This window comes from Odontesthes bonariensis, chromosome 17 (genome assembly GCF_027942865.1).
Source record: "Odontesthes bonariensis isolate fOdoBon6 chromosome 17, fOdoBon6.hap1, whole genome shotgun sequence".
Lineage (NCBI taxonomy): Eukaryota > Metazoa > Chordata > Actinopteri > Atheriniformes > Atherinopsidae > Odontesthes > Odontesthes bonariensis.
The window spans coordinates 16,822,637-16,838,471 of NC_134522.1; the positions used below are offsets into that span (position 1 = coordinate 16,822,637).

The 15,835-nt window shown below is 42.2% G+C and overlaps 1 protein-coding gene across 6 annotated transcripts; it reads left to right on the forward strand.

Moving 5' to 3' along the window:
• The first annotated feature begins 1 nt into the window (after nucleotide 1).
• Nucleotides 2–15,821, forward strand: LOC142402463 (inverted formin-2-like). Of its 6 annotated transcripts, none has more exons than XM_075487978.1 (23): nucleotides 2–225; nucleotides 6,601–7,017; nucleotides 7,657–7,772; nucleotides 7,918–8,077; nucleotides 8,881–8,914; nucleotides 9,159–9,300; nucleotides 9,410–9,542; nucleotides 9,758–10,309; nucleotides 10,618–10,763; nucleotides 10,870–10,931; nucleotides 11,019–11,121; nucleotides 11,206–11,291; nucleotides 11,408–11,508; nucleotides 11,616–11,686; nucleotides 11,771–11,878; nucleotides 11,973–12,043; nucleotides 12,144–12,264; nucleotides 12,375–12,539; nucleotides 12,796–12,898; nucleotides 12,989–13,141; nucleotides 13,425–14,276; nucleotides 14,550–14,603; nucleotides 15,293–15,821. In XM_075487978.1, exons 2-22 carry the CDS (start codon nucleotides 6,621–6,623, stop codon nucleotides 14,600–14,602), a joined length of 3,729 nt encoding a protein of 1,242 aa, XP_075344093.1. In that variant the 5' UTR covers nucleotides 2–225; nucleotides 6,601–6,620; the 3' UTR covers nucleotide 14,603; nucleotides 15,293–15,821. The 6 variants fall into 6 exon arrangements, with proteins under 6 accessions (XP_075344093.1, XP_075344095.1, XP_075344094.1 ...); XM_075487980.1 differs by having other exon boundaries at nucleotides 12,989–13,085; nucleotides 13,405–14,276; XM_075487979.1 differs by lacking the exon at nucleotides 14,550–14,603.
• Nucleotides 15,822–15,835: the final 14 nt, after the last annotated feature.

Genomic DNA, 15,835 nt, shown 5'->3' on the forward strand with positions numbered 1-15,835 from the left:
TTACAAGTAAGTGAAACCTCAGGATCTGTGGCGATTCGGACGCGGTGCCATCCTCATATCACAGAGGGTCTGTCCTGCCAGACCGAGACCAAATCATCAGGTCTCCATTTCTCAGCTTTTGTCTGGTAAAAAACAAAAAAATGTATGGATGATTTCAAAACACCCTTCCAAATAAAAGCCTAAGGAACGCGATTCTTCGAGTGTATATCTACGGAATAAAACCAGGTAAGGCATCATACTCACAATCTATGATCTGTAAGGGTGCAACAGCCTGTTTAGCTGTAAGGTGAAGCGGCGACAGTATTTAGCCTTGTCAATAGGTGTTGTGGGTGTTTTTTTTTTTTTGTTTGTTTTTTACATGCCACAGTAAGGTGACAGCTGTCCCGTTATGACTCCAGGTATTTGGGGGAAAACACAGCGCAAAGTAACAAAGGAGCGCTGTTAATGTCGCTATTTTGGCTCCCTTAAAAATGTGCCAGCGCGTCATGCAGACTGCCTGATTGGCAGCGCATTGATTCCACTGTCTTGTCGAGCCAGCAGAGACAGAAATACAGACTTTAAGGAATTTCTTTGGGCAGAATGAAGGGAAGAAGACTGTGCTGGGGGGTGGGGGACAAACAACAGAGTGTCCAAAATGCCCTTAAGCACAGGTTTGTTGCTTTAAGGCTGCATTGGGGCAGTAGTTGTTTTCATGCTCGTTTTTGTTAGTGCGCTGGTGATATCCTCAGAAAGTCAGGAGAAAAGAAACAAACACAGTATACTATGTTGCATAACATCTCAACTCTAAGATGTGCTTACAGATTTAACAGGCATGCCAGTCGCTCCCTTCCTCAGCAGAGAAGGGAGGAGAGGAGGTTAGTATGTGGATTAAATGAGCACCAGATGTTATCTCTGGCAGATTGAAGCTTCATTCATTGTTTAGATTTGTTCTTACAGAACACAGTCACTTCATTCAGTCTTAAAGTATACCATTGCAGTCAGTCATCATACATTTTTCTTTCTCAGTCTTGCATGTCAGTGCGGATAAAACAAAATGGCTTGAAGAATGTGTACTGTTCCCTGTGATTTAATCATTTCTCTCTAAATCTATTAGTTTGACCCCTTAATTTGTACTGTTGACATATGCCGATTATAATCACAGCTGAGCTCAGCATATGCCTCACAAGAAATAAATCAGCGGAGATGTTTCTGTGAATCCTCAAGTGTTGATGCTGTACAGTAGCAGTGGGCTGTTGTGTGGGTGGTGCAACCAGAGGACAGATGAGTAGGCTTGTCCTGTGTGCAGTGAATCAGCCGGCTATTAGCGGTACATGTGGGAGCTGTGGCAGACAAGGTCGACAAAGGAAAGTTTCTTATCGCTGGCTGAGGAGCAAACTAAAGAAAATTGTAATGCTAGTTTTGATTGCTTAGCCAACAATGTTCGTGCTTCATGTCAGCATTCATATGACAAGGACGTTTCAAAATGGGAACTTGAGCTGTCACACCGGCGTGTTTGTCAGATGCCAAACTTCCTGTTCTGGGAAAGTCCTTTCCTTCCCGTTTAGAGGTTCCTGAGCCACGCTGGAGTTTTCGGCTTACAGCACACACATACTTACCACCAGTCTCTCTGAAGTGTGTTAGTGTCTTAGTCATTCAGTATTTGGAAAAAAAATCCCTTCTTTTTTTTCTTGCATTTTGCTTCCAAGGAACCAGTCTCTCCATTAATCTTTTTTTTTTTTTAATCACTTTGTTACTAGCATCCTACACCAAAGACATTTAATTTGTCCCCATTTCTTTAGTTAAGTCCACAAAAATACCAAGAAGAACACAGTTTGACAGACAGATTGAATAGTATTTTTGAACCAACAAGGTGATTCCCAAAGAACTATCAGCTGAAAACCGGGCATATCCCTTCATGGTGTGCATTGTGTTCTTAAAAAAAGGAAAAAGTGGAACAAAAGGTGTCTTATAGTGAAGTTCTTAAAAAAATAGAGTAGGACCTAATCCAGGCATTACCTGACACAGGACATGAGAGATGCATCTTGACCTTCAGTTGATCCATCTACTGAAGGTCAAGTCTCATCAGAAACAGTCTCCATGGAAGGGTGGCTGTCAAGAAGCCATTCTTAAGAAAGGGAAACAGGGAGAAAAGGCTGAGGTATTTGCACAAGGACTGGACTGAAAATCAGTGGCAACAGGTCTTATGGAGGGATGAATCCTCCCTAGAGCCCGGACCTCAGCATTATTGATCAGAACAAAAAGGCAGCCAACATCCAAAGAAGAGCTTTGGGAAGTCCTTCAAGAAGCATTGAGAACTATTCCTGAAGACTACTCAAAGAAATTACAAGAAAGCTTGTCTAAGAGGGTTTAGACTGTGTTGAAAAGACAAAGGTGGTCTCACCAAAAATTGCCCATTAAGCTTGTTCGAGTTAGTTATGTACTGTATTTACATTGAAGTTTTCACATATTTCAATAAATTGCTGTTTCATCCGTTTCCCATTTCCCTGGCATCGTGTAGAGAAATGGGAGGTGGATCCAAACTTTTGCTCAGCAATGTAACTGTGGTTTAACTGGAAGCAGAATCAATTTAACAAAACTCTCAGTGCATTTTAATGAGCCCCAACTGTGAAAATTCTCCAAATCACAGGCGACAACTCGCAACGTTTGTTCCTCTGCTCATAATGAACATGAAAGCATGATGTACTGCTGAATCAGAAAGTGCTAAAAGGATCACTGAGCATAATTCCTATTAGCCTGAAAGGGGGCAGGGAGCATTCCATCCATGTTGTGTCTAATGAACACAGCTCTTTGAAGGCCATTGAGAAGGCTTTTTCTGAAAAACCATTGTCTGTCTGCTTGCTGCCACGGTAACACTCTCACACTGGCAGCCGGAGTAGAATGCTGCAGTCAGAGCTGACAAATGCCTTGCCAGGAAAAACAAGAGAAGAAAGCCTGATTTTTACCTTGACGCCACGCCACGACTTAAAACCTTGCCGGATTTTTCATAATTCATTACTTGTGTTCTGTGCAAAACTTCTTCAGAAAAGGGAGTCATGCAAACAATTTGCAAGCTGGATTTAATTGTTGGTCACTGATCTCCTTAAACGCAGGAAAAGGACAATTCCTGGCAAAGGCCTTTCGGGGGGTGGGGGGTAATATAGACTATTTGGAGGCTGTTATTCCTTCCAGGCTGACTTTTTGCCCTTTGCACAGCGTTGTGTTTGCTCACGATAATCACTCAGTGTCTCATCTGTATATGTTGTTCATACCAAATCTGAAATCAATAATAGAAAACAAAGGAACTGTTCATGTAAACTGGACCAGCTAATATCATAACTGCAACTCTGAGAGGAAATCTGAAGTGTCTAAAGAGTATTTTTAGACTTGCAGAGAAAAATGTCCGTCTTTTTGGTTTGAACTTTACCCTGTTGATTTTATTAGAGTGTGGGAATATGTTTGTACAAGTTACATGTATTAAAGTGCATAGTTTTTTTAAGCTCAGGGTTTAGTGGGTTTGGGAAGAAAGCAAACAAGCATTGGCACAGGGCTCTGGGTATATTCCAATGAAAGGCCACTTGTGGTGTCAGTGTGTACATTCATGTCAGTGTCGGTATGTTCCTGGACACTCTCGTCTATGTTTACGTTTTTTATAAGCGCACCTTCTGAGTGTCTGTTTTTCTGACCGAGTAATCAGCGCAAAAATACAGTGATGTTCACCGATGTATGGAGGCGAGCAAAAGTTTGTCAAAGATTCTGTTACTGTGAATATGAGGTGAATAAAAGATGACCTGGCATCCACAGAGCATTAGGGTAATGATTTTGTTTCAAATTGGAGGAGACCAGAAGTCAATTTGCCCCCTCAACTCCTGCACTGTCTTAGTAACATGTCCTATGAAAAGTATCACAGTTTGTATAAACATTTTCTGACAGCTAAGCGCTTTCAGTTTTCATTGGGGGGGGATTTTTATCCATTCATCCTGTAAAAGGAGTTGATGTTGCAAGAGGGATGAGATGACTGACATGAGGGTAATTTATAGGTGTGGCTGCACAACTGAACAAGTCACGTCAGGTATATTAGACATTTCTGTGGAATACACAGTACACAACTAAATGTAGCAAAGTGTTTCCACAAGCTTTTGTGAAAATTACACAAGTGGCTGATAGTGAGTCAAAACCAGGTAAAAGTACCACCTTTGGAGAGTCTGCTAAACCTTCTAAAAGATCTTCTCCAGTCAGTCTGAGATTTTGAGATGCTTTTCAAGAAACTTTACCTCCATCATTAATATTTGCATGAGCTAACCTTACCCAACTATAGTGGCTTGCTAAAGTCTTGTTTATTTAAATTAGAGCCTGTATTTAAATGGATATTTTTTATGCAACTTACCAGGGCAAAACAGTCTAAATTGGGGGAAATGAAAGCAGAAAAAATTCTTTAAAAAAAATTCTAAAGAGTAAAAAAAAAAACATGATCTGATGCTACAGATTACCTTCAGATGTCATGTGATCTTAGTATATACAAACCTGTCCCCTGCCCCTGAAACGCCACTATTCAAGAGGCACCACCAAGCAAGACCTGTCTCCCAACAGGTCAGAGGGAAAGTTGTGGATAAGTACAAATCAGGGTTGGGTTATCAAACAAAACTTTACAGTTTGTATCAACCTTTTCTCACAGCTAAGCGCTTTCAGTTTTCATTGGGGGGGGATTTTTATCCATTCATCCTGTAAAAGGAGTTGAGGTTGCAAGAGGGATGAGATGACTGACATGAGGGTAATTTCTGTGTGGGTGTGGCTGCACAACTGAACAAGTCATGTCAGGTATATTAGACATTTCTTCTGAATACACATTAGACAATTAAATAGGACAAAGTCTTTCCACAAGCTTTTTGTGAAAATTACACAATTTTACAAAAAGTATAACAATGGCAAGTGGCTGATAGTGAGTCAAAACCAGGCAAAAGTACCACTGTTAGAGAGTCTGCTAAATCTTCTAAAAGTTCATCTCCAGTCAGTCTGAGATGCCTTTCAATGCTCATTTTTCGGGGGGATAAATTTGTGGATAAGTACAAATCAGGGTTGGGTTATCAAACAAAACTTTGAAAATATCCACACTGCACCATAAAATGTACTACGTGGCACTAAACAAACCTGCCTAGAGGGGGTTGTCCACCAAGACTAACACACTTGGCGAGAAGGGCATTAAAGAGAGGTAACAAAGAGACCAAAAGTGAGCCCGAGGGAGGTGGAAAGCTTCCCAGCGGAGACTGGTGAATCTGTCCATAGGACCATTTTTGCGGTACACTCCACAGAGCTGTGCTTAAAGAAGAGTGGCCAGGAAAAAGCCATTGCCAAGAAGAAAAAAAAGAAAGCATGTCTAGAGTTTGCCAGAAAGCATGGGCGTGACTCCTCAAACACAGGGAAGAAGGACCTCTGGTCAGATGAGACTAAAATTTAACTTTTTGGCCATCGAGTAAAAACGCTACATGTGGTGCAAACCCTGTATCTCTCATTACCTCAAGATCACCACAGTAAGGTGTGGTGGTGGCAACATGATGCTGTGGGGATCGACAGGGCCCGGAAAACTGGTCAGAATTGTGGGAATGATGAATGGTGCTTAATAGTGGAAAAATCTTGAGGAATACCTGTTTCAGTCTTCCAGAGATTTGATTTGGTTTAAAGGAAAATGTTTAAATCTGTTGAAATGGCCTCGTCAAAGCCCATACCTCAATCCAGTTGAGACTCCGTGGCATGACTTAAAGATTGTTGTACACTTGCTGAATCCATCCAACTTGAAGGCACTGGAGCAGTTTTGCTTTGAAGAATGGGCAACAATCCCAGTGGCTTGATGTGGCATCCTCATAGAAACATATTCTAAGAGGACTGCGGCTGTACTTGCTGCAAAAGGTTGCTCTTCAAAGTGCTAACTTTGGGGGTGAATTGTTATGCATGCTCAAGTTATCAGGCAACTTATATGTAGATATACACCTCCTAAGGCACCGGACTGAGCAATTACCCCAGCTTTTGTATGTTGCTCCTATCTTTTCTCTAAATCACACAGAACACAGATAATGCACAAATCTTGTTAAAAGAGTTGAAAAATGTAACTTGAATTGAACTAAACTTTAACTTGATTCCATTTGCTTATCTGCTCAACTTCTAGCCACTGTTTGAGCAGGAGGTCCAAACTTTTGCATGCCACTGTATATTGTAGATTTTAACGTGGACTGTCTGACAAAGCAGACTCAGGCTTTGTGTTTAATTTTGATGCGCTCTCAGCGAGACACTCTTTGAAGCAGGATTAAGTTGGAATGTTTGGCAGAGCTGCTGTTAACTGGACTGCTGACATATCTTTTATGCATCCACAAAGTGACGAGCTGTCATTTACTTTCTCTTTTCCATTCTGATAAAGCCTTGTTTTGGCCTGTTTCCTCTGGTTTAGATAGCAGTGACTACACAGCATATAAATATATACCAGACACAAATGTTGGACATCAGTCACCACCACCCACTATCTGCAGTCCAAAATAAGATTAATTATTTTCTCAGTAATGTTGCCGGAGAAGATGCTTTTTTTTTTTTTTTTTTTTTAAATTGACAACTCTCTCAACGCTTTTCCTGCTCTAGTCTGCAGGTCTACCGACAACATGTCAGTGAAATCAGATGGAAAAAAGAAATGGGCAGCAGTGAGGGGTTGCCTGGGGTCCTCACAGGACTCCGACACCCAGCAGGAAGCCAACCTGGAGAGCGCTGACCCAGAGCTGTGCATCAGGCTGCTACAAGTTCCCACTGTCGTCAACTACTCTGGGCTGAAGCGACGCCTGGAAGGCAGCGACCAGACATGGATGGTCCAGTTCTTGGAATTAAGTGGGCTGGACCTCCTCCTGGAGGCCCTAGACCGGCTCTCGGGGCGGGGATGCTCCCGCATTGCAGATGCCCTTCTCCAGCTCACATGTGTCAACTGCGTCCGCGCAGTCATGAACTCATCAGCAGGGATCCACTTCATTATAGAGAATGAGGGATACATTCGGAAGCTCTCACAAGGTCAACTTTGTGCACGTTCTAATAAACAAAACATGTGTCTATGTGTAAGTTTAATCTCGCACGAAGAGAGACCCAGATGCTTCAGTAATTAAACAAAAAAAAACCAATATGAATAAGGTCATTTCTTTTTCTAACCCATTAAGATCTGAGTCACCCTTTAGACATTGACACAGATGTACTTACGTGTTACATAAGAACTTAATGGGTTAAATAAAGATATTTCATGTTCCAGATTTGGAAGGGACCACACATTTCTTATGTAATAATTGCAATTTTCTGTTAAAGTGTTAAAAAAAAAACAAAAAAAAGACTCGATTAAATTATTCTCTGTCTCTCTGCTAAGAGGAATTTTGTAGGCTTTATACACAAACATGAATCATAGAGGATAGCTTCAGGACGTTGCTAAAAATGTAACATCACTGTGCATTATAGAGTTTCTCACTCTTGAATACACACCCATAATTATCAATATCACAATGGCTCACAAGCCTGAGAGATGGTGAGACAAAGCATCGTACTCTATGTTTAGACACAAAGAGGGAAGAGTAGACCAAAGAGCTTGTTTCTAAAGAGAGAAAAAAATGAGAATTGTGAGCTCTCTGCCTGTATTCACGTGTTTGTGATCATGATACTCCTCAGCTTTGGACACCTCGAACATCATGGTGAAGAAGCAGGTGTTTGAGCTCCTTGCAGCCCTCAGCATGTTCTCTGCAGATGGTCACCGCCTGGCACTCGACGCCCTTGATCATTACAAGGCAAGCAGACAAATATGACACAGTCATGTTTTTTTTTTTTTTTACAAGTTACCCCAGATGATCGGTGAGTGCCCTCTAGTGGTGGGTTGCATGGTCAAGCATTGCAGGACTCCAGCCTTCATGCAAACTTTCATTTTCCTTTCAGGGAGTGAAGACGCAGCAGTATCGCTTCAGCGTGATTATGAACGAGCTGCAGGCCACAGATAACGTCCCTTACATGGTCACAGTCCTCAGCGTCATCAACGCTCTCATCTTCTGCATAGATGACCTTAGGCAGAGAGATAAGATGAGAAAGGAGTTTATCGGTACGTTTTCTGTTCAGCTGCTGTTTACCAACTAATTGGTGTTCAGCACCATCATAAACAACTGGACCCTGTTGTAAATCCTCAGCATTAAGTGAATGCAAAGGGTAAAAGCAGGTCAGCAGCAGGAGCTCTGTTACAAATCCCCCTGTCACTGGGTCTTTGCTAAGAATAGTTCTAATGGCCTCATTCTCACTTTCACTAAACGCCTGAAAACTAAGCAAACCTCAATTGGGTACAGCATTGTTTACTCGTGCATTTTGCCCCACAACTACTGACTGACGAACTAACTACTGACATTTTTCAGATGATAGGAAATGGCTTCACTGTCAACACTAGTCAAACAACACTGAACTAATCAGATTCTGATCACATCTTTGAGAGAGTGGCCCACCTGATAAAGCGTTCCATTCACCACTGGAGTCTGTTCCAGCAAAATAAATTGATTACATTTGTACAGATAGTATTACCCAGACTTTAACCCAGAATGTTTTTTTCTATGAAGGACCAGTGTTGACCTGTAAGCCAGTACCCTGCCTGAAGAGCACTACGCTTTAAATTTTTTGACAGATCAATGCAGCTATATGAATACTTGTAAGTTCATTAAACTGTCCCCACCGCCTAAAGCAATCAGTCATCTAATTGGCCACTCCTCCCTTGTGATTGCCCACCTGTGACTTCCTGCCAGTGCCCCAAAACTAAAACATTACTTCAAGGAGAAGATGTTTTTAAGATTTAACTTGCTTACAGCGTAATAATTGAAAACTGTGATACTTTGAGTGTGTTTCATTGGTTGTGTTTTTCAGGCCTCCAGTTACTTGATATTCTGCCAAAGTTAAGGTGAGTCAGTTGCTTAATTTCTTAATTTATAGAATAAAGTCAGCCTGATTTCTTTTTTTTTTTTCAAAGAAACTTTTAAAAGTCAAACAGAAGTTAAAAGAAAACGAGTTTATGTCCATTATAGACAGCAATTTAAGCAAAGATACGCCCCCCTTTTTTTTTCTTTTTTTTTTTTTTTAATGACGGCATTTCAATCGTGGGCTAAGTCCAAACCCCTCAGTAACTGTGTGTGTGTGCTGTGCAGGGAGCAGGAGGATGAAGACTTGATTGTTCAATGTGAGGCTTTCGAGGACGCCATGGCTGAAGATGAGGAAGAGCTGCTGCGAGTGTTTGGGGGCATTGATATGAGCAATCACTTGGAGGTTTTCACTGCACTCTTCAACAAGGTGAGCGCAGACCTCTTGGATGGCTTTATAGAGAACTACAAAGACTTAAGATTGCCCTGTAAAGGCAAAGCCTTTTTTTGTAGCTTTATTCATTTTTGTATGTATGCAGGTGAGCAGCTCTCCAGCTTCTCTTCAGCTGCTCTCCATCCTGCAGACAATGTTGGAGCTTGGACCAGGTCATACTGATATCTGGCTGGCTCTTGAGGCCATCACTAACAGAGCCATACTGCTGGCCCAGGACTGTGAGTCAGCACTATAACAATACATTCTCTTAGGTCTACACTCAGAGGAGGATAACTGCTAGCTAATAGCCTGATTGATGCATAAAGGGGAGTGATTATCCAGGAAATTGGATACAAGTGCATGATTAAGCTGCAAGCAACAAAAGGCTTGAAAGCTTTTGTTGTTTTTAAATGTCATTCATGAGTGTGCTTGTCTGTGTGGATTTGCGCTTCAGCTCAGATGGAGTCCTGTGAGAAGATCATGCAGCGGCTGCTGTTCTTCAAAAGGAGAAGCCGCGAAGGTCATCATGAAGTGGACGGACTTGTGGTGAAAGTGGACAAAGCTGTGCAGACCGATCAGGATCCCCGGGACATGGAGGAGTCGGAGAAATGCACAACATCCACTCAGAAGCCACTGTGGGCCTCTCCTCCCCCACCTCCACCCTTACCACCACCTCTACCACTACCTGGAGGGTTTGGTGGTCCATCACCTCCCCCACCACCACCTCCCCCATTGCCTGGAATGCCTCCACCACCACCACCCCCTCCACTGCCTTCTGTTCCAGGCATGTCTCCCCCGCCTCCACCTCCACCATTACCAGGGATGCAGGGTGGACCGCCACCTCCTCCTCCTTTACCCGGCATGCCTCCTCCACCACCTCCTCCCCCTGGCATGATAGTAGCTCAGAGTAGCCAGGTCTTTGGGTGCAGTGCGCCCAAAAAGACGAATCGATACCCCACTCTGAAGATGAAGAAGCTGAACTGGCAGAAACTTCGTTCTGTTACTGGTAGGTGGGCTGTACATTCCTGCTAAAGCTCGGGTTATTTCGCCAACAGTCTGTGGAATTTAAATTTCAGGTGCATTGAAATCTGAAAAGGTACACTTTACCTACATTTAAATGATCAAGTGATCAAAAGAGCTTTGACTCGTCTCAGGCCTTTATCTTTTTTAATGATGAAGATTGAAAAATAGTCACATTAATCTGATCATAAAATCATTTATTTACAGTGAGTTGGAACAGATTCGGCACACTTTCAATGCAAAATGAATCCACACAAGCTCATGACAGGTTACTGTCTTCCCCCTTGACCACAGATGGTCCCTCCATGTGGGCCTCGGTACAAAAAGAGCCGCCGCCTCCCCAGCCCGACTACTGCAGTATCGAGCAGCTGTTCTGTCTCCCAGTGACCAAACCCAAAGACAAGGAGGCAGCTGCTCCTGTCAAGAAGGAGCCTAAAGAGGTGCGCCTGGTCAGCACTCCAAACATGTGCAGATGATTTATCAAAGCTCAGCAATCAATTTATTATTTTTCTCTTTTACTTTTTTTTTTTTTTTTTTTTTTTTTAGATAACGTTCATTGATGCAAAGAAAAACTTGAGTGTGAACATATTTCTAAAGCAGTTCAAATGGTGAGATATCTTTCACATTAGATTGTTTTGTACATGTGGGCCCATTTTCACTAATCGCTAGCTTTCTTTTCCTTCATTTTTGTCCAGCACAAATGAGGACTTTGTTGCCATGATCCAGAATGGAGACCGGTCTAGGTTTGATGTAGAGGTGTTAAAACAGCTTCTTAAGATCCTGCCAGAGAAGCATGAGGTTTGTAACACTTGTGTATTCTTACCTATAGTCATGACACACATGAACTTTCTTAGTTTATGTTGCTTATGTCTTTGGGTGTAGATTGAGAATCTGAAGTCTTTCCAAGGAGACAAAGACAAGTTGGCTAATGTTGACCGCTTCTACACCTCCCTCCTCACTGTGCCGTGGTAACTTTCTGCTTAATTTCTGGTTACACCATTCCTTGATTGTATGCCACTGCTCATGTAATGCACTGAATCAAGTTGTGTCCTTGCTTACTCTGCTTTCCTGCGTGTCTTTTCAGTTATCAGCTGAGAATTGAGTGCATGTTGTTGTGTGAGGAGACTGCATCGGTATTGGAAATGCTCAGGCCTAAAGTGAAGCTGGTGGAGGAGGCCTGCCAAAGTAAGTAAACCCTCATCTGAGGTATGCATGCATGCAATTACAGCTTCTTACTATCTGGGTCGAGATATCTCTCTCGTGCTTAAATTAAGTCAATGTAATACTCTCAGCTCTCAGGATGAGCATGCTCGTGCCCAGCTTCTGCAGGCTCATCCTCGATGTGGGAAATTTTCTCAACTATGTAAGAACCCCTCCTATCATTTCTACTTCAAAAAGGCCGACATTTAGTCAGGGCTTGCATTTTTAATCATTGATCTACTTTCAGGGAAGTCACACGGGTAATGCTGAGGGGTTCAAGATCAGCTCTCTGCTCAAGCTAACGGAGACAAAGGCCAACAAGAGCCGCATCACACTGCTTCATCACATCCTGGAGGTACACAAACAAGCCATCAGCTGCCATAACCTTGTTCTTTCCCCTTGAGTTATGAACCTGTTTAAGTTCCCACTGTGTGGCTTGTTTTGCAAAGGAAGCTGAGGTGAACCACCCTGAGTTGTTGGCGCTGCCAGATGATGTAGCGATATGTCAAAAAGCAGCAGGGTATGGAAATCTCTCACCTCTACTCAAAATCCTGTTTACATTAATTGCTCCTTGCTTGTGTAAAAGATGCATAACAAAGGGCTTTCCATTTTGTTATCAGAGTTGCTCTGGGATCAATTCAATCAGAAACTGGGGTTTTACTAAAACAACTGAATGAGGCGGCCACGAAAGTCTCCAACTCCATGGATGAGGTGAAAGAGCAATATGGAAAAGTTCTTGAGGTAAGGTTTTGAAAATTGGCTTTTTCTCCCAAATAGAAGCAAAAAGAATAAACTCGGTGCTGTTTTTAGCAGCTGGATCACGTCCCAAATTCCCTCACTCTCTGCCGCAGGAAAATCTGGTGGCATGTCAAGCATTAAGTGAACGATTTGCTGAGATTGAGAAGAAGAGGCTTGACCTGGCTGTCTACTTTTGTGAAGATGCTAATAACCTGTCAGTTGAGGAACTCCTCGGAACCATCAGGACTTTCCGAGACCTTTTCATCAAAGCGCTGAAGGTTAGGGAAGACGCTTCTTTAATGTTAGTCATGTTTCCATGCTATGGCGTTCAATGAGTGCATGAATACATTGCACAGCTGATGTTTCTACTTGTGCGTGGGAGTAGTGTTTTGTTTGAAATATGTGAATCAGTAGAGAGTGGAATAACTGGAGGATGTTAATGTTTTTGCCTAAATGTTATGAAGATGAATTGCCATGTACATCTTGTTCTTTGCAGTGGATGACTTTCTTTTTTTTTTTTTTCCACGATCAAAGGAAAACAAAATGAGGAAGGAGCAAGCAGCCAAAGCTGAGAAAAGGAAGAAGCAGCTGGCAGAGGAGGAGTCCAAGAGACGGAAAGGAGAGGATGGAAAAATAAGTAGGTTACCAGCTTTGTGCTTGAAATCTCCAACAAATATGTGATCCAGAGCTTGTTTTTAAACCCTCTTTATTCCCTGATGTTTTTCAGTCAAGAAAGGCATTGTGCCACAGAACGATGGCTGCATCGTTGATCTTCTCCTGGCAGATATCAGGAAAGGTTTCAGCTTAAGAAAGACCCGGCCAAGGTGCGATTCGGAAAGCCTCCCTTCTAGTGAAATGCATAGAGATACCTACCCACCTGGTAAGGACAAGAGACTGTGGTCTCCATCCGCAGTTCCTAGCTCCGTCCCCGATGCACTTGCCTACAAACCCCAAACCTGCCTTGTAGGAATATTTGTGCTTCCTCACCACTCCCATCTCGCTATGCTAGCTTTGTTGCTTTTGCTCTGTCAAGCTGCTTTCGCATGGCAAGCTTTTTGTTGGCATGCCTCGTCTCTCACTATCAAACATCACCTGTTAACTAGGACAGTATTTGTCCTAATGTGTATACCTTGATCATTGCAGCCTGCTTTTTTTTCCTTCAGGATCAAGTGTGAACTCTGTAGACGAAAAAGCCGTCGAAGTAACCACTGCCATCAAACCTCAGACAGAGGATCACCACGGCCTCACAAGCGAAGTGAACGGCATCATCAGCCCATCGCAAGAGACTGTGCTAGCACCTCAGCTCAGTGCAGGGCAAGGAGGGGCAGCTCCACCTCCCATCGCACCTCCAGCAGAGCCGGTTTTAAGGACACTGACATCCCTGGAAAGGCCTGCGTCGCTACAGGAAAGTCGACTCCTAAAGCAACCTGCAACATCGACGCTAGATGGGACACCACCCCAGCCTCAGGTTGAAGCACATCTTGAACCATGTCCCACAAATGGATTTTCATTAGATTCAACTGAGACGAGCATCCTCAGCCCGTCTTCCCTCTCAGATTCAGACCTGTTGGCGGCAGTATTAGATGGCGTGCACAGCACGGGACCTGAGACGTTGACGCCCAAGGAGCCAACAGACATTAACGTAAATGTTCACATCAAGGAAAGTTCTTCTTCCAGTACAGATGTTCAAATGAAACAGAGTAGTGAAAGCAGTGTAATGGGAGATGAGAACAGTGAAACTAGTCATGAAATAAGCCCTTTGCAAGAGCCAGTGGGACAAGCGATGGGTCAAGAGGGGAAGGAACGCAACCTAGATGAGGGTACTTGTAACAAACATACGGATCCTAAATTTGGTGTGACAGCGCTCAGTGAGGGCATCGGTGGGTGGGATGTCCCAGATGGTCTGAAGCCAGAGGACCTGCCATCAGTCTCTGAAGTGGTCCCTCTCTCCCCTAAACCAGAACCAAAGAAACAGCTGAAGCTCTTTAAGAGAAACAAAAAGAAGAGTAATCCAGGTAATCCATCTCTTAACTCGAATAAAGATCATGTTTGGAATGCTAGTCTCTTAATGTGTCTTAAAGGGAAATCCTTATGTTTTGCTGTTATTTCATTTTACATGATATTTTTTTTTATATATATGGGCTATTTTAAGGTGTTTTTAAGAATTGTTGCATAAATGCATGCATTTTTATTGACTGTGCAGCACTTACATAATACTGAATGGATTTAAAGCCCTGTTCAGTCTGTTTGAATGCTCTGTTTTCCATTCTGACTCTCTGAAACACAAGGTAACAGTGGGAAAGGACACACAAAACCTAAAACAGGCTGTGTGTTGCAGTGAGGTAGGTCAAATCGACCGGAGGCAAACTGTAAACAGGAATGTTCTCCTAATGAACTCGATCATCATCAGAGCTTTGTGCCAATAACACGTCATCTGTCGGTCTAACTGGAAACTGAATTTCATTTGTCTGTGTTGTCCAACTTTTAACGCTTGCTCTCTTTAACACTTAAAATCTTGTCTTGAGGTGATTCTAATGTCAAACCCAGTTTAAACAAAACCTCAAAGCGTTATAATGCACATTAATCCTTTTTAACTAATGGTCCTGCTCTCAATCAACCTTTGCAGTTTGTGAAGTCACTGTGATATCATTGTGGACCGATTTATGCCATGAAAGCTGTCACTTTTGTGTCCTCTCTGTCCATATTTTCTTGTCCATTCTCAAATCTGCACGTGGGATTGTTTAATCCACAGACGGTCACAGGTGATTCCTGTAAACTGCTCTCTGTTAATCTGACTTTTATGAATAATGCTGACGTAAATGGTTTTAAAACCTTTTATAAATTTAAAGGGAAAAAAAAACCAAAACTTTAAAATTGATATTGATTGCAAGCCAAAAAAAGTGTTTCTCCCCCAAGTACCTTTGAGCCAGAAGGTTTATTCCGCTGTAAATAAAACATTTTAAAGCGTATTAAAGTATATTTTAAGATAATTTGGTTCTCTTTATTCATTTGAGTATTTCTTTCCCTATAGGTAACTCCAGAAAAAGGAATTCAAGAGGAAAGAGGAAATGTTAATTTTGCACTGGTGTTTGCGAACTGGAAGGACTACTATAAATTTTATTTTGAGAGAATACAGGAAACTTGACTCTTTCCAGAGAGTGTAGAAGTCTCCCTTCTACAAAATTTCCCCAGACCATGGCGAGGAAAGGCATCCAACGCTCGGATTTTCACAGCATGGGTGTAACATGTCACTTTATGGAAATTGTTAGTTTTTTTTTTTTGTGGTTTTCAGAACTGGTCAAAAAAAAGGAAATATTTGAATATGCTTTATATATGTTTGCATAACTGTAATACTCAGTGACCGTGTTTTGCTATGAACTCTGTTTACCTGGCAGCACATATAGAAGGGAGGATGCAGTGTTGTTGCCAGACATTTAATTTAACCAAACAAAGCTGCCAAGGTCTTAATTTCTTTATAAATAATTCTAATTATCTGTTTAAAAAAAAAAGTGAATTATTCCTTTTAATGTTATATTTTAATAAAAATTGGTTTAACTGTATCTGTGTTTTTTAA